Raw genomic sequence first — 22380 nt, forward strand, 5'->3', positions numbered from 1 at the left:
AGGAAAGATCCCTTAAAGCACGAACTCTCTCTCTCTCTCTCTGTGTGATATTTCATGTATTTCCTGTTAGCACCAGGGGGAAAATTAAGAAAAATAATAAGAAAGATCATCATCCATACTTAGGAAAAGGGCAAAGAGACGAAAGTTTGGTCAATGTCTTTCTACTATCCCGGTTTCAATTTGGGAATGTAATAAACGGTTTTGTTGTTAGGTATTCTTTTTTATGGTAACAGGGGAGAAATTCGGGTGATCGTAGAATACTGCAGATGTCGTACTTGAGTGTCATTTGGATTTCACTTCAAACCAAAGAGACAAACTCTTATGGGTTCTACCCGTTCACTGTTCCACCACCCGCAACTGAGTTCCATGGAGGAAGATCCGGCCTGCATACAAATTCTAAGAAAAACAAGCCATACTTGAGGAAGAATAAAAACCCTTCCTTGCTCCATTCCAATGAAAGAATCTCTCAATCTTGGGTTGCCAAAGGAAAGCCGAGCTTTTCCCGATGACACTCTCTGCCTCTTTGGCTGTTGGTTTCCTTTTCAACAATCTCCAAGTCAAAAGGATCCACAGACAAGATCGACTCGAGAAAAAAACCCCCCACAGATCATTGCATCAATCTGTCCTTTTTTCGGAAGGGCTTCTGAATCCAATGGGAACCCATTAAGGAAGCAAGCTGGCAAGCTGACACACACACACACACTTTATTTGCTTTCTAAAAAATGTTCTTCCACATCATGTAAAAACACCATCTGCATTTTCAGGACAGAAACTGCTATTCACTAAGTGATAACTTATCATGGTAGGTAGGCTTATATTCAAACGGGTGTTTGTTGAACTTTTAAGCTCTTTGCTGCTAAAGGATTGCATCGGTACATGCCCAGACCTTCTTCTGGGGCCCTGTTCAAGCTGCCTCCACTGGTTGAGGTGATGTGGGTGGTTACATTATTATTATTATTATTATTATTATTATTATTATTATTTATATAGCACCATCAATGTACATGGTGCTGTACATGTAGCACCCTAGCCAAGGAACACCATCCCACAGAGACTCATCTGGTCTTCTCGGCACCAGGTGATGATCCTTTCTTAAAAATAAATAAATTACAGCCTTTTAATCTCTCCCGGCTTTAAATTACTTTTATTTGGGGTGCAGGGGGTTTTAATGCTGTTTTTATATGTTTTATCCACTTATTGTGTATTTCTATTTCCGGGATGACAGTCAGAAATCTTAGTTCTTAGTCCTCAAGCAATGGATCCCATGAGCACAACAACAACAACAACAACAACAACAATAATTATTATTATTTCTTACCCACCTCTCCCTTTGGATCGAGGCGGGGAACAACATTAGAACAGGAATCAATACATCTTAAAAATTCTTGATTTTACATTGAACTGGATAGGCCTGGACTGGAACTGGTGGGACTGTTGGGTGTCCCCCAATGTCTACAATTTAAATAGAAATTCACTACATCCCACCATAGTGGGTGGTGGGCTGGGATCTATGTCCCTGTTTGCTCTGCCTGCTGTCCAGGTGCTGCTGTCAATGGACAACATAGAATCATAGAATAGCAGAGTTGGAAGGGGCCTACAAGGCCATCGAGTCCAACCCCCCTGCTCAATGCAGGAATCCACCCTAAAGCATCCCTGACAGATGGTTGTCCAGCTGCCTCTTGAACGCCTCTAGTGTGGGAGAGCCCACAACCTCCCTAGGTAGCTGATTCCATTGTCGCACTGCTCTAACAGTCATCAAGTCCCCTTGTCCTCTCCTGTCCTGTGGTTCTTTATTTTTAAAATGGTCTTGGACTAAACAGTCCTTCAAACAGGCAATGCTGCAACTAGACGTCCATCAAGAGGAGTGTGTATTTTGTCCTCAGGCTTCCATGCCAGAATGCACGCACATTTTCAAGTTCCACAGAACGCTTCATCAGGGGGAAATAGAACAGCAGCCTGATAAAGGGCTCTGTGTCACTTTAAAACTGTGAACAACTACAGCATCATAAGTTGCTTCAGTGGAAGAGATCTTTCTAGCCAGGTTGTACCTTTACTTACTCTTTTCCCATTTGTGCAATATTTATTTATTTATTTAATACATTTCTATACCACCCAATAGCCGGAGCGCTCTGGGCGGTTCACAAAAATTAAAACCATTCAAAGTATAAAGCAACAGTATAAAACCATAATATAAAAATACAATATAAAAGCACAACCAGATAAAAACAGCAGCAATGCAAAATTACAAATTTAAAACACGAAGTTAAAATTTATTTGTATGCTCTTCTCTCTCTCTCTGTTGGGGGAAAAATCAATACATTTGAGTCTCTATTTCCATCCACTTCTTTGGCAAATCTATTTGTGGTGGCAGATTGTTAGAGATACTTAGTTATTTATTTATTTTATTTATTTATTTATTACATTTTTATACCGCCCAATAGCCGAAGCTCTCTGGGCGGTTCACAAATACGGATGAGAAGCCTAAAGAATGAATGTCCAAGCAAACTCTGTGTGTGTGTGTGTGTGTGTGTGTGTGTGTGTGTGTGTGTGACTCCATGAGTGTGTTTCTCTGATTGGGGATATTATGCCTTAAAGAAACCCGCTCTAAAGCCTATGTCAGGACAAAGCTATTGACCAAAGGCAGCTGCACATATTAACACGTTGTTGCAGAAAACACTGGGGTTTCAGCAATATTTCATGCCACAAACGTAATGGCGCCACACTCGCACACTCACAAACGAACCTGAGAAACATTGGCCCAGTTGACTCTAAGATGGTCAACTCGTGCCTGGCCTATACCACTTCAGATTCCAAGTAAGGAGCTAACATGATGGAATGTTCCTCTATATGCAAAATAATAATAATTCCCTGCATACAGAAGGCTAGTATCTCAGGGAGTTGATTAGCCCAGCACCCTTCTCCCTGATGTCTAGCTTTCTGAAGAAGAAGAAGAAGAAGAAGAAGAAGAAGAAGAAGAAGAAGAAGAAGAAGAAATTTATTTCTAACCCACCTCTCCATCCTGATTGAGGCGGGATTTATTTGTTTAGGGATGGTGGAGCATTCGATTACCATCAGCACCACACATATACTGTATAGTCTAAAGCAATACAGGCCAGACACAGATCAACTGTCTTAGTGCAAGAACTTAGCCCAAATAATAGATCTCCCAGTCAGGTTGTACGCCAGTTTTCCATGATATACTTTTGCATCTGCTGCATCCATGCATTACATTATTGGCTGCAGGAAACACAGGCGCCACGCTCTTGTTCCACACAGCAATCATTTTTAGCCCAGCCCAAAGTAGAGAGGGGTGTTGCCCCAACACACCAATTGCAATGCTGTTATTGTTTTCATTTTGTTGTGGTCATTGTTACTGAAATATTATAACATGAGCCATCCAAGTATCTTACAGTGCAAACCTAGGCAACATATACCCATGTACCTGCTTCCCTCGGATTATCCCCGTAGCGCTAAGCTTTCACAGTTGTTTTTGCTACCAGGCTACAGTGATTCTTTGCATACCAGAAAGTGAGTTTAAGGGGGAAATGTAAAAAAAAAAAAAATTAAAAAAATCAACGGATGACCCAATTCAATTCAAGTTTGGTATGCTTAAAGCTCTCCCTAATATCTATTTCTGTGCCAATTTTGGTGTCTTTATCTTTAAAGCTTACGCAGATGTAAGCATTTCTTTAAAATCCTGCTCCTCCGCCCCAGCGGCGGCATGGAAGATACACTCAAAAAAGTAGCGGCTAAATACAGCAAATCTTTTGGCTTGAGGCCCAGCATTGGACAAAAGGCAGGATACAAATAATAATAATAATAATAATAATTTATTGCACAATTAAGGCAGGATGCATGGGAATCCTTCACAATCAAAGCAGATTATAAGGTGGAAAACTTCTGAGTCCTTTGCATGCAATTCGCAGTGATTGCACAGTATAACGCTGGTGTGATAAAGCTCTACGTTCTCAATACATCTTCTAGAGGCTGTCAGTCACAGGGCCAAACCCAGCCCTGGAAAAGTACTCTCAGCCCTCTTTCCCAGCTGCCAACACGGAAGAGGCTGCTTCTTTAAAGATCAGCAGCAGCAGCAGCAGCCATGGGACTGGCCGGAGGGCTCTGTGTCAGGTCTCAGAATTCCCCAGGCCACTGTCCTCTTCTCAGTGGCTCTCTACCGGCATTAGTCGCTGACCAGTGACACGGGCCCACGCCATTGCTGTTAAGAGCCTTTTCCAAACGGAGACCCACCCAAGGTTTTGGCTTGCATCTCCCATCATCCTTGATCACTGATCAGGCTGGCTGGGACCGACAGAAGTGTAGTTCAAAACATCCGGAGGGCTTCTCATTGGGGAATCGGGGCTTATAAGAGACATTCAGTATGGCAAACAGGGGTGAAAAGAAGGGGCAGGAATGGTCTCAAGGCTAGGTATAGTGGGGCATCTGCTCAGGACCCACACCCCAGCAGGGGCCCATGGACAACAGCCCCTTGGAGTTGCTCCTGCTTTTCACCATTGTTCACCTTCGCACCTTCCTCTCACTCTGAGAAATGAGTTTTCTATGAACCAACCACGGCAGCCATTTTATGACTTGGGCAAGACACACACCCCATAGAAGCCATTTTGTGAGAGCACCCACAACACTCTTACCAACACTGCAAATGGGCCCAGCAACCTCAAAAGGGTTGGGGACCCCTGCTCTATGCGCTTACCAGGAATAAAATCCCGCAGAACTCCCTGGGGCTTACTTCCAAGTCGACGTGGATTAGGCTGCGATCCTATACACACTTATCTGGGAAGAAGTCCCATTGAAAATGTCTGAGTGGACATATCTAGGACTACACTGCTACTTTCAAATGATTGGGGGTAGGAATAGCACCCCTGAGTTCCATGTATGGAAAAATACTATCACATCCTGGGCATCAAGACTCAGAAGTAAATTTTACAGTGTTCAACGGGGCTTACTCCCAAGTAAGTAGGCATAACTCTGCAAACTCAATTCCCTCCAAGTTGGAAGAAATCCATCCTTACTATATTGTACTGAACTTCTCTCTCTCTCTCTCTCTCTCTCTGGGGAATTTTCCACTTACCCTCATAACGTTTTGGGGGGATTTAACTTAAAGTCCTTTAAGCCCTGTGTGGTTCTTTCTCTGGCGTTTGTTCTATACACTGTCAGTGCTGTTGGCTCTCAGTTCACAATCAAAGCTTACATTTTGTAAACAGATGGAACAGTACAGACTCTGGGGCAACCGGATTTTTACAAGCTTCTCAGCCAGACGTTTATGGCCCCTGCAATAAAATGCACCCAACTCAGTCCCTTTTCACCAAACACCCCACCTCCTTTCTAGATCATGCATTCTCTCTCCTTCCTCCACCCTTGAGAGAAAGGAATTCCAAGAGGGATTTAATTTGACACACACAGAGAAGGCTCAGCTCGACCTGTTTCCAAAGGCTGTTTTCAGAGCATCAGAAGTAGCGGTGAAAAGTCTCCCGTGCATGTGCAAAGTGTTTCTCCTCTGTACGAGCGACCCACACAAATGAACATCCGGGAAAATACTTTCAGCCAAGAGTCAGAATTAAGCCCTACTGCTTCTCATTTCTGAAAATAAGCCCTTTCTTAGCAAGGCTTGATTCATGACAAGCTGTTGGGGGTGTTTTCCAATACCAGCATTCAGCCCTAGAATGTATATCACTAATAAGGAAAGTGTTCCTGAACATGTCCAGAGTGCATTTCCCTCTCATTCAAGCAATACCTCTCATTTCAGAGCTGTTTTCCCTCAGCATCAACATTTCTATCTGCCATATGGGGGGTCAACAATATTGACTACCTCGCAGGACTGTTGTAGGAAGTGCAACAAGATAATATACGTGAACTGCCATATATTATCTCCAGAGGGGAAACCAGTACGTTAGCCTGTTGGAGCAAAAACGACAAACATGTGAGCCATTTAGGTGTCACAAGAATGCTATATGTTACGTTAATCCCGTCTTGATTTGTAGCTCAGTCTTTACGTATATGGAGATGTTGTTCTGAACATATTCAAAGTGTTTTGTTTTTTTTCAGCCATTTTCTAGCCTGGTCAGAATAATCATCCTTATATGAAAATAAAAATGGGGAAAGTAGCTTCCCTAAGCCCACCGTGTGAGTTCCTGTCTTCAATGGAATGTAAACCAGTACCTTCCAGACTCACATCCTTTCCCACAGTGGTGATAATGGAGAAATGTCTTCCAGCCCAAATCTTTGCTACTGCCTTGGAAGAAAATAGCCATCCTGAATGGGGTGAGCTCCCAAGTGTGTGTGTGTGTGTGTGTGTGTGTGTGTGTGTGTGCATTGGATCACAGCCCTACACAGGATGGGTTGCATCCAGACTTAAAGTGCAATCCTTTGCAAGTTTAGACACAAAAATGTTCTACAACTCCTTGGATGCTGGGACATTTTCCTGTCTTCTCATGCATAGGATTGTGCCATTTGTTATGCTCACGGTAGACCCCTTGAAACCAATAAGACAATTTATTCATCAGGGTCACTCACTTAAATCCCATTGACTTCAGTTGGCCTACTCTAGGTACGAGATCCAATCCACTAATTGCAGCACTAATTGCAGTCAGGGCTGGGCCGGGGTTATTATATAGATGCACTGCAAACTCTGTCTCACCTTCTGCATTTGTCATCACAACTTGGCCCTACTTATTTAGTTATCGGAGAGAAATTAACTCTAGACATGCTCAGGGACACTTCCCTTGTTAACAACCACTCGATCCAATGCATACATTCATTCATTCCATGTTTACAGCACTTGAGAACCAACCTTCTCTGGGCAGTGTACAAAATTCATTTTAAGAAGGAGGCATTATCTCTTGAGTGTGATGCAGCCTGCCCCAGCTTAGGGTGCTCCAGATGCTTTCAACTACAACTCCCATCATCCCCAGTCAATGGCCAGAATGGCTGGTGCTAATGGGAGTTGTAGTCCAACACAACGGGAAGGCTGGGGTGATGCAACACATAGGAAGGGTGTGAGACCCAGAATCCAATCCCCACTCACTTAATAGGTCAGTCTCTCCCTCTTTCTTTCAGCCTAACCTACCTTGCAGGGTTGTTGTAAGATAAAATGAGGGACGGGTGGGGAGAGAGCCATGTAGACCTCTTGGTGCTCCTTGACGGGGTGTGGGGGAAGATGGGGTATAAATAAATAAGGGCACTATCCTTTGCATGTTTAGACAGAAAAAAATATATATGGCTGGCTGGGGAGTTCTTGAAGTCGTAGGACTTTTTTCAGTCTAAACAGGCATAGGATCAGGCCCTAAGGCTGCAATCCAATGCACATTTACCTGGGAATAAATCCCATCACACTTGGTGGGACTTATTTGTGAGTAGTCACATATAGGATATTTGCACAGTTAGGGTGCACTCCTTTACCCACTGACCTGGGACTAGGCCCCATTAAACTCAATGGGGTGAGCCTCCAAGGAGATACATATAGGACTGCACCCTAAATATTGGTTATTATGAAGAACCATAAATAAAATCCCCAAGCCAATGAAATTCCACTGGCATTTTTGGCTATTACGTAGCAGAAAGAGCTGTAACATTTAGAACTCAATCCTATACATCAGCCTTTCTCAACCTGAGGCGCTCCAGATGTGTTGGACTACAACTCCCAGAATGCCCCAGCCAGCTGGGGCATTCTGGGAGATGCAGTCCAACACATCTGGAGCGCCCCAGGTTGAGAAAGGCTGCTATACATGTTTAGACAGGATTGATGGGCATTGTAGGGCTTCTCTCCCACCCCACCCCCACCCCATCTAAAACTGTATAGGATTGCACCCTGCAATGAACAGGGGGTTGTACTCGATGGCCTTACAGGCTCCTTCCAGCTCTACTATTCTATGACTCTAATGGTCCTGGAGCCCTCCAGATGCTTTCGACTACAGCTCCCATCAGCCCCAACTAGCCCGGCCAATGGTCGGGGCTGCTAGGCACTGTAGTCCAAAAGTTGAGGAATAGCTGGTTGAAATCAATGGTTCTGTCTTTCAAACCAAAACCGGAAAAAAAACTAACCTTGTAGCATCTTTAAAAACAACGACAGCTTTTCCTATCGGAGGTGGGGAGGGAGAAAGACTCGGGGGGGGTGGAGGGGGGAGAGAGTTCTTGGGGATGTGGAGAGGACTTTTAAGAGAAAGGAAGTGAAAGGGAAAGCAGCGGGCCTTTTTGAATCCGTGCTGCAAATCGAGGGGGGGGGGGGGAGAGGAGGAGGAGAGGGGGGTCGTCTTTCCAAGAGTTTTTCTGTTTCTTTCTGGTCCGAAGTTGGAAAGGCATCGCCGCGTCGGTTTCACCTTTTCTCATGCAAAGTGGGTGTCTCAGGAAAGGCGGATCCTAGGCCAGGGTGTGTGTGTGTGTGTGTGTGTAAATCCTGGGCTATAACCGCCTCCTAAAAACACAGCTGCTAAAAGCCGCGGGAATTACTCTTCAGAAAGAGAGAGAGAAAGAGAGAGGCGAGGAGGAGGAGGGGAAAGGAAGGCGAGCGAACGAGGGCGCGCGTGGCTTTTACGCACGGATCTCCCTCCTCGCCAAATCAGCTCCGGAGACAGCGTGCGTATTTGCGCGGAAGGAAGGAAGGGGGGAGCGGCGGAGTTTGGCTTTCTCTTTTCTCTCCCCCACCGCTCCCCCCCCCCCAAAAAAAGCAGCTCTCTTCGCCCTAGTGCTTCGGAGAGATCGCCTCCTTTGCAATCGGATCTCTTCCTCACCGCTCCACCTCCCCGGTGCGCAATCCCGACGCCTCGCGAAACCCCACCTCTTGGAGGGAGGGGGGGAAGGGGGTGGTAGACGGTGGGAGCGGAAAAGTGTGCGGTGGGGCGGTGGGATCGTCCGAGGCACAAATCGCAGAGAGAGAGAGACAGAGAGAGTTGAAAGGAAAGACAGAGGAAGAAAGAGAGCGACAGAGAGAACTCTCCACCACACACACACACACCGCTTTGGGACATTTAGACCGGTGATCGCTGGGATTTGCCATCAACAACTTTTTGAGCAGAATGGGAAGAAATTGACCGTCTCTGGCTGCCGTCATCCTGCATCAACCCGCTTGGAGAACTTCAAAAATACCAACATCAACCTACCAAGTTGAGCTCTCCCTCTCCAGCGGCGGTCCAGTGAGTTGGCTTGCGCGTGGGTCGTAGAAAAGGGAGAGGACCTTTCCTCCCAGCGTCCCCCTGCTTTGGGAACTGGTGGCCGGTATGGACTTTGGAGGCCGGAGGTCCACTGTTTGGATGCCAGGCTCTTAGCCCAAGCGAAAGGCTGGCGGTTTCTGGGGAGGGGGTTGAGAAGGTTTTGCTATGCTGCTGCCTCCAGTTGAGCGGATTGGGGTTGTCCCCTTCTGGGGCCGCCCCTGGCGAAAGTTGGGAGCAAAGATGACCGGGGAAGGGGCTACAGGACACCTGATCTGAACCTCCCACACACACCCCTCCCCAGCAATCTCCTTTCAGATATTCTCAAAGACTGGAGTACAAGTGTGGCTGGCTGTTCCCAGGGTTTCCCAGCATGGGTGCATCCCACAGGAACTCCAGGCAGACTCTGGGCGTCCTCTTGCACCTGGTGTGCTCCTGCTTTGGGATCAGCTCCATCGATATCGACCGGCCGGGGGACGGGAGATGCCAGGCCATCGAAATCCCCATGTGCAAGGACATTGGCTACAACATGACCCGCATGCCCAACCTGATGGGCCACGAGGACCAGCGCGAGGCGGCCATCCAGCTGCACGAGTTTGCCCCCTTGGTGGAGTACGGGTGCCACGGGCACCTGAAGTTCTTCCTGTGCTCCCTCTACGCCCCCATGTGCACCGAGCAGGTCTCCACCCCCATCCCAGCCTGCCGGGTGATGTGCGAGCAGGCCAGGCTGAAATGCTCGCCCATCATGGAGCAGTTCACCTTCAAGTGGCCTGACTCCTTGGACTGCAGCAAGCTGCCCAACAAAAACGACCCCAACTACCTGTGCATGGAGGCCCCCAACAACGGCTCGGAAGAGCCCCCCCGGGGGTCCAGCATCTTGCCCCCCATGTTCCGGCCGCAGAGGCCGCAGAGTGCCGGCCATGACCTGCAGCAGCATAAAGACAGCCTGGGCCGGGCCACCTGTGAAAACCCCGGCAAGTTCCACCATGTGGAAAAGAGTGCTTCCTGTGCTCCCCTCTGCACCCCCGGGGTGGACGTCTATTGGAGCCGGGACGACAAGCGGTTTGCCGTCATCTGGATCGCTGTCTGGTCCATCCTCTGCTTCTTCTCCAGCGCTTTCACCGTCCTCACGTTCCTGATTGACCCCCAGCGCTTCAAGTACCCAGAGAGGCCCATCATCTTCCTCTCCATGTGTTACTGCGTCTACTCGGTGGGCTACATCATCCGCCTCTTCTCCGGGGCCGAGAGCATCGCCTGTGACCGGGACAGCGGCCAACTCTACGTCATCCAGGAAGGCCTGGAGAGCACCGGCTGTACCTTGGTCTTCCTCGTCCTCTATTATTTCGGCATGGCCAGCTCTTTGTGGTGGGTGATCTTGACTTTGACATGGTTCCTAGCTGCCGGGAAGAAATGGGGCCATGAGGCCATCGAAGCCAACAGTAGCTACTTCCACTTGGCGGCCTGGGCCATCCCGGCGGTGAAAACCATCATGATCTTAGTGATGCGGAGGGTGGCGGGGGATGAGTTGACGGGCTTATGCTATGTGGGAAGTATGGATGTGAATGCCTTGACCGGATTCGTCTTGGTCCCGTTGGCTTGCTATCTCATCATTGGGACCTCTTTCATCCTTTCCGGCTTCGTGGCCCTCTTCCATATCAGGCGGGTGATGAAAACCGGTGGGGAAAACACAGACAAGTTGGAGAAGCTCATGGTGAGGATTGGGGTCTTCTCCGTCTTGTACACGGTGCCGGCAACTTGCGTCATCGCCTGCTACTTTTACGAGCGGCTGAATATGGATTACTGGAAGCTCTTGGCCACGCAGCACAAGTGCAAGACGAGCAACCAGACGAAGCTCTCGGACTGCACCATGGGCGACTCCATTCCGGCGGTGGAGATTTTCATGGTCAAAGTCTTCATGCTGCTGGTGGTGGGGATCACAAGCGGCATGTGGATCTGGACCTCCAAGACTCTCCAATCCTGGCAAGGCGTTTGCAGTCGGAGACTCAAGGAGAGGGCTCGGAGAAAACCCGCCAGTGTGATTGCTAGCGGTGGACTTTACAAAAAAAGCCAACAGCTCCCAAAAGGCCACCATACGAAATATGAGTCGGCTTTGCAGCCCCCGACCTGTGTGTGAACAGAATGTATCATAGTAATAATAATAATTAATAATAATAATAATTTTTTTTAAAAAAAAGCAAGAACAGCTGTGTGTAACCCACTGAGAGAGACTCACGAGTGTTTGCCACAGCACTCAGAACTAATGAAAATAATAAAATTGTGCTTTTTCATGTTCTTCTGTCAGACGGGCAAAATAGCCAATTAAGGAAGGAGGGAATTAAAATGTTCGCGGATAAAACCGAAGGTTGAAAGGAGTATTTGGGGTGTGTGTGTGTTTGTTTTAGTGCACAGAAGACTGACAACGAACCCTCTTTTCCCCACACTAATTTGTTTTAAATGGTTTGATTTCTTTTCTTCCTTCACCGCCCCCCACCCCTAGCTCTCTTGGGTTAAAAGTGGTGTGTAATTATTTGTATATATACTAAAAATAAATAAATGGTTTGCCTTTAGATTTCTAACCAGGTAGAGGTAGGATTTATAGAGGAATGATTTTTTAAAAAAAAACTTGAAAGAACCTGATGTCCTTTTAAGAAACTAGCCCATGTGAGAGAAAGAGAGGGAGGGAGGGAGAAAGAGATAAGTTCTATCAGCACATCTTCTTTGAAAACAACTGCTGTTCTAACTTAAAGAAATCCTTTTACCAAACGCTTCTCATCTTACCTGGAATCTCTGGAAATAGGTTCAATCCAAAAGGTCCCCGTTTTCTATTGCTTTAAAAAGTCCTTCATAAGAGACACCAACTCAGTGGGGGTAGGTGGGGTTGATGTGCAATACAGTTTTCAACAATTGCTACCCCTTGCCAGGACATGAAACGAGAAACAAGTGTTTTGCTGTACATAAAGGCAACAAAAGGTATCCCTTAACAAAAGCGCGGAGGGGTCTACTGCTTAGAAACCCTTTAGCGTTACATTTTCTGGCTTTTTAATGGAAATCAGACACGTTTGGACTGATTTGTGGAAGAAGAAGGGGGGAAAGGGTGGAGGGGATCTATTGAAAAAGGTTCAAAGGGGCTTATTGACTCTTTCTATTGTTAAACAAATTCTGGCGATGAATAGATCAAGAAACACTGGATCTCCACCCCATGGCAAAAAGAAAACTTTGTCAAGACTTCTGCTCTTTGCTGTGGGGAAAAGACAGAAATGTGTGTGAGACAGAGAAAGTGTGTGTGTTTGTGTGTGTGTGAGAGAGTATATTATAGTTATACAATTATTTTTCATGCCCTGCTATTTTAATAATAATAATAATAATGATAATAATAATAATAATAATAATAATAATAGGCTTTTAGTTTGATGACAATGGAAAAGTGTCCCTAGCGTTCCATAATGACGGATCTTGTGGTGAATCAACTTTTGTTTTGCAAATGTTGTCTAATACGCTAAGGCAGTCTTTCCCAACCTGGCACCCTCCAGTTGTTCAGGACTACAACTCCCAGGATTCCTAACTATTGGCCATGCTGGTTGGGACTAATGGGAGTTGAAGTCCAAAACATCTGGAGGGCCCCAGGTTGGGGAAGGCTGTGCTAAGGGATGCTTTAGAGGTGAGCATGTGAATTCATCTCTGTTAAGGTTAGGATTACTTCTTCTCTTTCCAGAATACAGAGTGACCTTCCCCGTCCCACTTTTCCCCAGACATCCCATAATAAGTTCTGTGAGAAACAAGGTTGTGCAAAGGGCCTGACGTCCCTTTGGGCTGCAAATGAGCAAGGCTTGGATTTGGCAACAAAATGGTTAAAGCCATAGTTTCCTCGCCGTGTTCAGGTATCCCCCGGGGTTTCCCAGGTGCTTTTTGGGAGTTCCAATAAGTAAGGGTGGCCAAGGTTGCTCCTCGCTACCAATCAGTCTCAAGTCAATGGCACTGGTGTCTCCCAAGCCTTTGTTCTTCAGGGCTAGAAGCCATGGGTGGACATTTCAGGGAAATGTCTGAACTTTAAGAGAAACATACTAGTGGTTTGACAGTGTAATGGAATTGCCTTGGGAGATGTTGGGCTCTCCTTCATGGGATGCATTTAACTCTAATTCTCCAACTGGTAGGCCCATTACTAGGTCACAGCCGGCTGTGGGTCAACTGAGCAGCACTGCCATCATATAAATATATGGCAACCCCCTCACCCCGAGAAGTAGGTCCCAAACAGTCCTAGGCTATGCACTCTTGATTCTTCTGGGGCAATGGCACTAAGGTTCTGCAGCCCACTTGAAATGAGCATGTGTGCTTCCTAGAACGTCTCCTGGAATCTTCTGCAACACACCGGGAGTTCCGTAGCAACCGTGTATGAATTCTCTTGGATAGCTTTGTTGATAGCCTATGTTGGCTGAGCTCATACAGAGATGGCTTAGGCCATCTCAATGGTGAGCTCTTGCACTCTGAAGATATCTTGGTTGTCTTGTCTGAGAGAGTCATCTTGACCCTTTGGGTGGCCGTGTGTTCCAATTTACAGAGGATAATCTTCTATTTGAGTGTTCTAGTAAGCGATGAAGTGCATCAGAATTGATTCCTGGCTTTTTTTTTTTCTGGGTTCCCGATCAAGTGCAGAAGTTTGATCCTAAAGCACTTAATATGTCTTGTCTTTTCTTGATCACACAACTGATGCAAATGTGTGGTAGGGGAAAGGGCTGCAGCTCAGTGGGTAGAGGCCCTGCTTGGCATACAGAAGGTCCCAGGTTCAATCCCAGGCATCTCCAGGTAGGGCAAGAAAATCCCCTGCCCTGAAACCCTGGAGAGCTATTGCTGCCAATCAGTGTTGACAATACTGGGCTAGATGGACCCATGGTCCGACTCAGCAAAAGGCAGCTTCTGATGTCCCCAATCAAATGGCCGCTCACATCTACAACCAGCTCAAATTGCACCCAACAAACTTAGACAAACGGGGCATTTTCTATTAGAAAGTTGGCCTTTTGGGTGGCTATGTACAGACCCCCTGTGTCTGGCAGGGGGCGAGTGCTCAAACTGAAGGATGCTCTCGTATTATTCCACCTCCCATCGTCCCCAGTCAACTGGCTGTGAATGATAGAATATGTAGTCCAACACCTCTGGTGGGTGTCTCGCTTGGGAAAGGCTGTCCCAAAAGCTGCCTTCGGAAAGAGACCGGGGTGGGGTGGGGGTGGAATCATACTGGGATGGGAGAAAGTGTTCACGTGAATCCAGATGGAAAAGAAAAGGTGAAAATGTTTCTGGGGTGGTTACAAGAGTCAAAGCCAGCTAGCCTCTTCCCTGGCCCTGTAATACCTAAGCTTTCCAGTTCCTCTGTCTAGTCTTCTTAGACATGGAGAGAACTGGAATAAAAATAAGCTAGTACACAGTTACTTATCCAGCGTTGTAGTGCGGTATCGTGTTTACAAAGCATGGGGATTATTGCACTGATCCGGGGTTAACGCTCTTCAAAATCTGCAGAGGGTTAAGTTTGTCATGTTGGAGATGAATTAGTGAATGAATGAGTCCTTTGACTGCTGCCTTTTCCCAACAGTGGTTCTCTCTTTGTAGCAACGATGAAAGAAACAGTGGCGGGGCAGGACTTGGTGGGCCGTTTGGTACAGGAGTTCCAATCGCCACTGAGATCCTGTGTCCAAAGACTATTGCGGCCCTCTCTTACGCGTGGGACAGGAAGAGGTCATGGGATCCTGAGTAAGGAGGGGGGGGGGAGAAGACTGAACCACTGGATATCAGCTTTTTGAATGCGAAAAACAAAAGGTCTCCTTGCAAGTTTTTTAAAAAAGAAATCTAGCAGATCAAGGATTCAGTTTACTCCCTGCTGGATTAGATTTCTACTTGTGGGGAGCTTGCAAGCATTCAAAATTATGATGTCCCTCTCACCACCACCTGCAGAATGGAGTATTAAGCTATTCTACTTCAGGGTTCTACTACCTTTTCCCCATCTCATTCTGTTGTATGTGTAGACTCGGAGTGAGGTGGGGTCAGTGTATCTGTCCTGAGTAGGATGCTTTCGGATGAGTTCTTCCTCCTGTATTTCCGCCTGAGTGAGTGATCTGGGCATGCCTCCCAACCATAAAGAGCAATAACTCATGCAAGAGAAGCTATGTCCATTCTGCCTGGGGATTTAATTGAATGGCCCAATCTCATTCGGTGAAGAGACGTGGTGGATTTGCCAAACCGTCCCAATGGAAGGTGGTTGGAAGGAAGCCAGACCAGAGCAGCGACTAATGCGAGAGAGAGAACGGATAGCCTCCGTGGTGGGTGGGCACTTCTGCTCTATCTCCAGCCTCTGAAAGATCCAGTTTGCACTCGCTGCAGTAAAATGGCAGCAAAAAGGAGTCTGCTCAGAAAGAGAGTGCTGTTCCCAAATCACACAGAGGTGCAGTGGGTAGCTTCCTCCTCCTCTGAGTGGGCGATGTTAGATTCAACAAAGCCTTTAAAGGATTGAACGGATGCGTTTCTTGCGGCGGCATTCACTCGGACCTGCTTTACACAACGTGCTCCTGTGCCAGCAAAATCGTAGATTCAGGACAGAAATAATTGCATGGCACAGTATTTATTCGCTAGCAAAGCCTGTGTTGGCGATGGTTTAACGGGGGGGTTGTAGAAAGACTTGCAGAGGGACAGGTTTGGCAAAGGTAAATGTTGGCCATTGACAACTGCGTGGAACATTCAGGTCCGCCAAAAGCTGTAGATCTCTATAGGTCAGTTGCGGGGGGGGGGGGGAAGTATTTTCTTTCCAGCCATGCTAAAGTTTCCCCCCGAAGCTTATGGGTTCTAAAGGAGGCAATCTTAACTGCATAATAGCTCCCCAAAAGGACGGGCAGGATCTAAACAGCAGCTTTGGAATGGGGAGTGGCTGGCTTTTGGCCCTGTGGGGTGGGGTGGCTTTCCGGATGCAGCTAATTTGCTACTGTGGGAAGCAGGGCCCTGGACTTAGATCAGAGGTGTTGAATCTCAGCCCCCGTTCCAAGTTTCCCCACAAGGCCCCACCCTCTTCTTCTGGCCCTGCCCCCAGGGCAGAGTCTCAGCAATTCTTACCCAATCCAGAAAGGTTGAAATGTCCAGGGAGAGCTTTTACGCTAAAATATGATGGTACGTTTTTGTATTTTGGTCCTACCCTCTTTATGTATTTGGCTCCACCCACCACCACTGGGACACCCCCCCAAGAGCTTCTCCAAAATGGAATTCAGCCCATGGGTAGTGTTTTGAAACCCCTAATTTTGATGGACCATTGGTCAGATCTAGCCAGGCTCTTTCATGCTTAATGGAACTTCCATGTATAAAGGCAGTCTAACTCCGCGCTGGAGATGTTGGAGATGAATAATTCAGGTAGGCTATTGCTTTCATGGTCTGCTGGCAGGTTTCCTCCAAAGCATAAGACGCTGGACCAGATGGGACTTGGGAATTCTGTTTAGGATAACTAAATGGGGATATTTAAAGGTACAGATTCTGTCAATGGGTTGCGAAATGCCTTTGTCCAAGGGGCAGGATGTGACCCAAACTTCTTCAAATTGAAGGGATTTCCCCCCCCCAAAAAAAGCATTGCAATATACAACATTGTGGAGGTGTCCTTCTGCTTGAAAATACATGTTTTGGAGAAAGGTCAACCCAGTCCATCAAACCCAGTCTGTCCATTCCTGGAGACGTTAAGCAACAGAACGGGTCTTGTTTGCAACACATGAGCTTCAAGGAAAACATGAGCGCAGTGGCGCTGTGCGTGTGACATTTTTATTTTGTTTTTGTTGTTTATTCGTTCAGTCGCTTCCGACTCTTCGTGACTTCATGGACCAGCCCACGCCAGAGCTTTCTGTCGGCCGTTGCCACCCCTAGCTCCCCCAAGGTCAAGTCTGTCATCTCCAGAATATCATCCCTCCATCTTGCCCTTGGTCGGCCCCTCTTCCTTTTGCCTTCCACTTTCCCTAGCATCAGCCTCTTCTCCAGGGTATCCTGTCTTCTCATTATGTGGCCAAAGTACTTCCGTTTTGCCTTTAATACCATTCCCTCAAGTGAGCAGTCTGGCTTTATTTCCTGGAGTATGGACTGGTTTGATCTTCTTGCAATCCAAGGCACTCTCAGAATTTCCCTCCAACACCACCGTTCAAAAGCATCTATCTTCCTTCGCTCAGCTTTCCTTATGGTCCAGCTCTTGCAGCCATAGGTTACTACGGGGAATACCATTGCTTTAACTAGGCGGACCTTTGTTGTCAGTGTGGTGTCTCTGCTCTTAACTATTTTATCAAGATTTGTCATTGCTCTCCTCCCAAGCAGTAAACGTCTTCTGATTTCCTGGCTGCAGTCAGCGTCTGCAGTCATCTTTGCGCCCAGAAATACAAAGTCTGTCACTGCCTCCACGTTTTCTCCCTCTATTTGCCAGTTATCAATCAAGCTGGTTGCCATAATCTTGGTTTTTTTGAGGCTTAACTGCAACCCAACACTGTGAAATGTGCAGTTCCTAAGTTTTGTTTTCATTAGGTTTCCTTCCCTCCACCCCCACCCGGCCTCCACCTCTCTTTGACAGACGGGCAAAATGATGAAGAGTGACAGATGCTAAATCAGACGGCGCTTTCAGTAAGTGGCTGAGGGTGATTATGTGATCCTAGAGGCCGCCTTTGATCCCACCTGACAAGCCCGCCAGGTCTGCCGCATTTGGGGAAAACCCCGAAGGGAGAGCATGCACCTGTTTGTACTTTCCGGTTCTTCTGCCTCCTGGTTCTGATTCATCTCTCTGTGTCTCTTTTTCGAAGCAACTCCAGAAGCCGGTTGACTTTCATTACTCATTTAGAAGGTGCTTTTAAAGATGCAACTTAGGTCGAAACCATATTGCAGGGACGGCACAGGAGAGTTTGGTTGAGTGTTTTGCTTTTTTTGTTTGATGCACTAATCTCAGGGTGATACGATCCCCATTTCTATTAGGAAAGGTTTGTTTTGATTATGTGATCTGAGCTCTTTAAGAGGAGAAGCCAAAGATGGAATCTGGGATTTTCTGCATCCCAACAGGTGCTTTACAACTGAGCTCCCATCTCGCTAGATGGTCCTTCCTGCTGAACCTTCAGTCTGCTCCTTTCCATGTACAAATGCTGGTCACTGATGGGTATTACCTACTCCTTGATGAATATTTAAGAGACAGAGTAAATCGCCCGGTTGCAAACCAGCAACCTTGGGTCATAAGGATGGATCCATCTCTGGACAATGGAGAGGAATCTGCAAGTCTAGCAGAATGAGAAACAGCCACAAGGTTTGCACAATGCAGAATATATTTTCCTTACAATAACCCTGCGAGGTAGGCTCAGCTGAAAGATGGTAACTGGTCCAAGGTTTCCCAGCAGAGATGAAAACTGGGATTTCTCCCGTCTGAATCCCGCATTATAGCCACTATGCAATGCTGCATCTTGCAGGGGTCAGATCGACAGCAAGCAGGATAAGATGCTTTGAAAACGGTTTGAAAACTGTATCTGGAGTGTGTCCTGGGCCCCAACAGTTGTTACTATGGTTATAAACCGTTTTAAAGCAGAAGTGTAGATCCTGGTTTTCTCTCTCTTGGGTCAAACCCTACTGCGGGCCTGCAGTAGAGCTTGTGTTCTTATCTATGTGCCACCTCCAGCGTTTGAGGCAGTAAGCCTACATACAACAGTTGCTGGGGAACATGGGTGGGAGGGTGCTGTTGCACCCAGGTCCAACTTGTGGGTTGGCCACTGAGTGCTGGACTAGATGGACCCTTGGTCTGATCCAGCAGGCCTCTTCTTAGGAGGAGAAGCAGCCAGCCCCACTTTCTACCTCTGGGCCCAATCCCCAGAGGTTTTGCACAACCCTAAAAATGAGGGAGGTTCACTTGTGCCCGATTGCCAGCCAAACCCCCTGGAACTGATCCTGGAACAGACCTGTTTCTCCACCCCACCCCCTCTTTATATTCTAGGAGAGAGTTAAGCAACCTCTTCATAGTTTGGACTACAATACCCATCAGCCCCAGCCAACAATGCCAATCATCGGGGACTGTGGGAATTGTCACCTCAGACACCTGGGGGGCACCCGGGTGCCTACATCAGTTCTAAGAGAACACATTCCTCAGTTCAGCTTAAGTAGATACAGGCGAAAGGTTCTAAATCTGGCATCCTCGCGCTGTGTTGGACTACCACTCCCATCCTGCTGGCTGAGAATGATGGGAGTTGCAGTCCAACACAGCATGAAGGCACCAGAGGCTGTTTTGATTTGCTTTTGCCGCCCCCTTTTCTTTTATCCAAGAGAAGGCTGACCTCGCGGAAGGGGGGGGGGAGAAAGAACCAGGACATCTTCTCTGCCGCTCTGTTCTCCCAGCCCTGTGTAAGTCCTTTGTTCTACAGGTCGCTTTGAAAATGCAAATTTTGCCCTCCTTTTGTAATCCTGAAGTGAGCGTAGGCCCGGATTGCATTGTGGCTGGGAACTTCGCAGCAGTAGAGCCCCGCCGGATTAGGCCCTCGGTGGATCAAAGCTTTTCGAGCGTGGAGAGCATGTGTTTACACTGCACTTTGTGATGGCTGGGATGGAGGGTCACCAACTGTTGTTGCTGTGTGTCCGGCAGGGCTCCCCCAACAATGGCGGGGCAGGGCAGAAATGCAACAGTTGGAGTTTAATTCACGATATTCTTTCCAGCATGGAAGTGGCAGCGACAGGGGAAGCTTTGCGTACCGTTTTTGGCCTGTTGTGCCACTGTTAAAGTGTCAAAGGAGCTCTGGCGGGGGAAAGAGTTGGCAAACGTCATTGGACACTCTGGGTTGGAGCCAGATTTAGTCATACTTAAAGTAGACCAGGCTGCAGAACCACAGGTCCAGGGCCCAAATTAGGCCCACCTGGGGTCCTAAATTCAGTTCCTCACAATACCACACACCCTTCCCTTGGCCCCACACTCCCCCCTGCCAACTACTGAGCCATTGATGGCATCCCAGTAGCGTTTTCCCCATTCTATAAGGTTAAAGTGCCTCTCCTTAGGCAGAGAGCATCATCCCACAAGGGGGGGGGGGAATCACGTTTCCATCCTGTCCCTTCTCCACCCCCTGTGTTTGTCCCTCATTACTTCCTCTTTCTGCCTGGAGGGGGAAGAGGAAGTAAACAAAGACCAGGTGGCCCATTCAGGAGCCGTTTGTATCACACCTGTATGTGGCAGGAGATCGCGGCACGTTGTTTTAAAAGAGAAGTGGGGTCTATTTTGCAACGGAAAAATGAGCAGAAGGAGTGGGAGGCAGCTGTTGGCATCTAAAGGATGCATGCCCATCCGTAAGTGGGCAGTAGGGAACGTGTGATAAATCGCTCATCTGATGTACCTCTTAGTTAATGGTGGCAAGAGCTTTAAGCTACAATACACTGTTTTTTGGGGGGGTATTTTGGGGGCCCACTTTTTCCTTTGGCCCTGCTCACCACTGGAAGGCAGCCCCAAGGGGCTCCTTTGAAAAGAAATCGGTCCCTCTGACTGAGTTTCCCTCCACACCTGGAGTACCAAAATCAACATGATTCAAGTTACTCATGATTTACTTGACCCATGCATTTCAATGGATCTCCTCTAAGCATGAGGAGAGACTGAAAGGACTGGGCATGTTTAGCCTGGGGAAGAAAAGACTGAGGGGAGACATGATAGCACTCTTCAAGGACTTGAAAGATTGTCACACAGAGGAGGGCCAGGATCTCTTCTCGATCCTCAAAGTGCAGGACATGTAATAATGGGCTCAAGTTACAGGAAGCCAGATTCCGGCTGGACATCAGGAAAAACATCCTGACTGTAAGAGCAGTACAGCAATGGAACCAATGACCTTGGGAGGTGGTGAGCTTTCCTACACTAGAGGCCTTCAAGAGGCACCTGGACAGCCATCTGTCAGGGATGCTTGAAGGTGGATTTCTGCATTGAGCAGGGGGTTGGACTTGATGACCTTATAGGCCCCTTCCAACTCTGCTATTCTATGATTCTATGTCTGGATGCCACTCACTATCAGCACTTTGTCCAACTCTTTGGTTAATCGAACAAGCTATCTGCTGGCAGTTTATCAGGTTAAGGCTGCAATACAAAACACGCTTAGTACACAATAAATCCTACTGAAGGCAGTAAAAATATTGAGTAAAAATAGGTAAGCAACCTCTCAATATTTTGGACTACAATTCCCACCATCCCCAGCCAACATGGCTCTAACCCCGGACACATTTTCCTGGGAGTAAGCCTGGAGCAATCAGGACTAGTAGCACATGATGATATAGTCTTCTCCTCCAGGAATTTGTTTACTCCCCCCTTCCTTTTACAGCCATTCAAATTGGTGGCCGCAGCCACGTCTTTTGATAGCAAATTCCACAAGAGGTAGCGAATGACCACCAATTTGGCCACGGATGTCGTGATGGCCACCGTGTCCTCTTTGGCATCTGGACAGCGTAGGGCCGGTCCACTGATTTACAAAACACATCAATGCGAGCGCTCCCCTCTCTTTCTTTAGATACCCATTCAAGAGGATGGTCTCCATTTTCCGGTGAAAATGGCTGCTCTTGAGCTGTAAGTGTTTCTTGCTCTCCCCCTCTCCTCCACAATTGTGTTTTCGAAATGCGCCCGCCTCCAGAAGAGGTCCGCTGCCCCTGCAGCGAAAGCTTTCGGCCCGGGCATTCAGGCTCCGATTTTCACTCTCGACACAAGAGAGGTAAACTTGTAACCTGGGGGGGGGGGGAGAAAAAGGAACAGACCCGACGAGGTGCCCCCCACCCCACCCTGAGTTAATTTCATTTGCATGACAAAAAGATCCTTAGATTTGGGGAACAAGGAGATGCCTTTTGAAATGCACAGTCCCTTCTGTTGTCAATGGGAGAGGAAAAAGGCCACGGAACTGGGAGATCAACGGGACCCTCCTCAAAGGGACACACACACACACACACAAACGGGAGTGGAAGAGAGGGTAGAGGGAGGGGTGACGGAAGACCTTGTTATGTATTAAGCGCCTATTGAGCCTATTCCAGTATTTTCCCCAAACTTTGGAAGCACGCTTTCTGCTCTTCCCTTGAATTAAAACCGAAAGCAATGCTTCGTTCTTGCGCATGGGGGGGGGGAGCTATGGTTGGAAAGAGGGAAGCCTAGAGCAGGCACTCATACAGGGGCAAATGCCAATGGGCACACGCCGATCCCTGCGTTGGAATTGATGGAATGAGCCTGCCGCGCTTGATGAGGCCACGT

At 47.5% G+C, this 22380-nt stretch overlaps 1 protein-coding gene across 1 annotated transcript; it reads left to right on the forward strand.

The window, feature by feature from the left end:
- The first annotated feature begins 9443 nt into the window (after window positions 1-9443).
- FZD10 (frizzled class receptor 10) lies at window positions 9444-11330 on the forward strand. Its single transcript, XM_063143970.1, has one exon. It carries the CDS (start codon window positions 9532-9534, stop codon window positions 11290-11292), a length of 1761 nt encoding a protein of 586 aa, XP_063000040.1. The 5' UTR covers window positions 9444-9531; the 3' UTR covers window positions 11293-11330.
- Window positions 11331-22380: the final 11050 nt, after the last annotated feature.

The sequence above is a fragment of the Elgaria multicarinata genome, chromosome 18 (assembly GCF_023053635.1).
Source record: "Elgaria multicarinata webbii isolate HBS135686 ecotype San Diego chromosome 18, rElgMul1.1.pri, whole genome shotgun sequence".
Taxonomy (NCBI): Eukaryota; Metazoa; Chordata; class Lepidosauria; order Squamata; family Anguidae; genus Elgaria; species Elgaria multicarinata.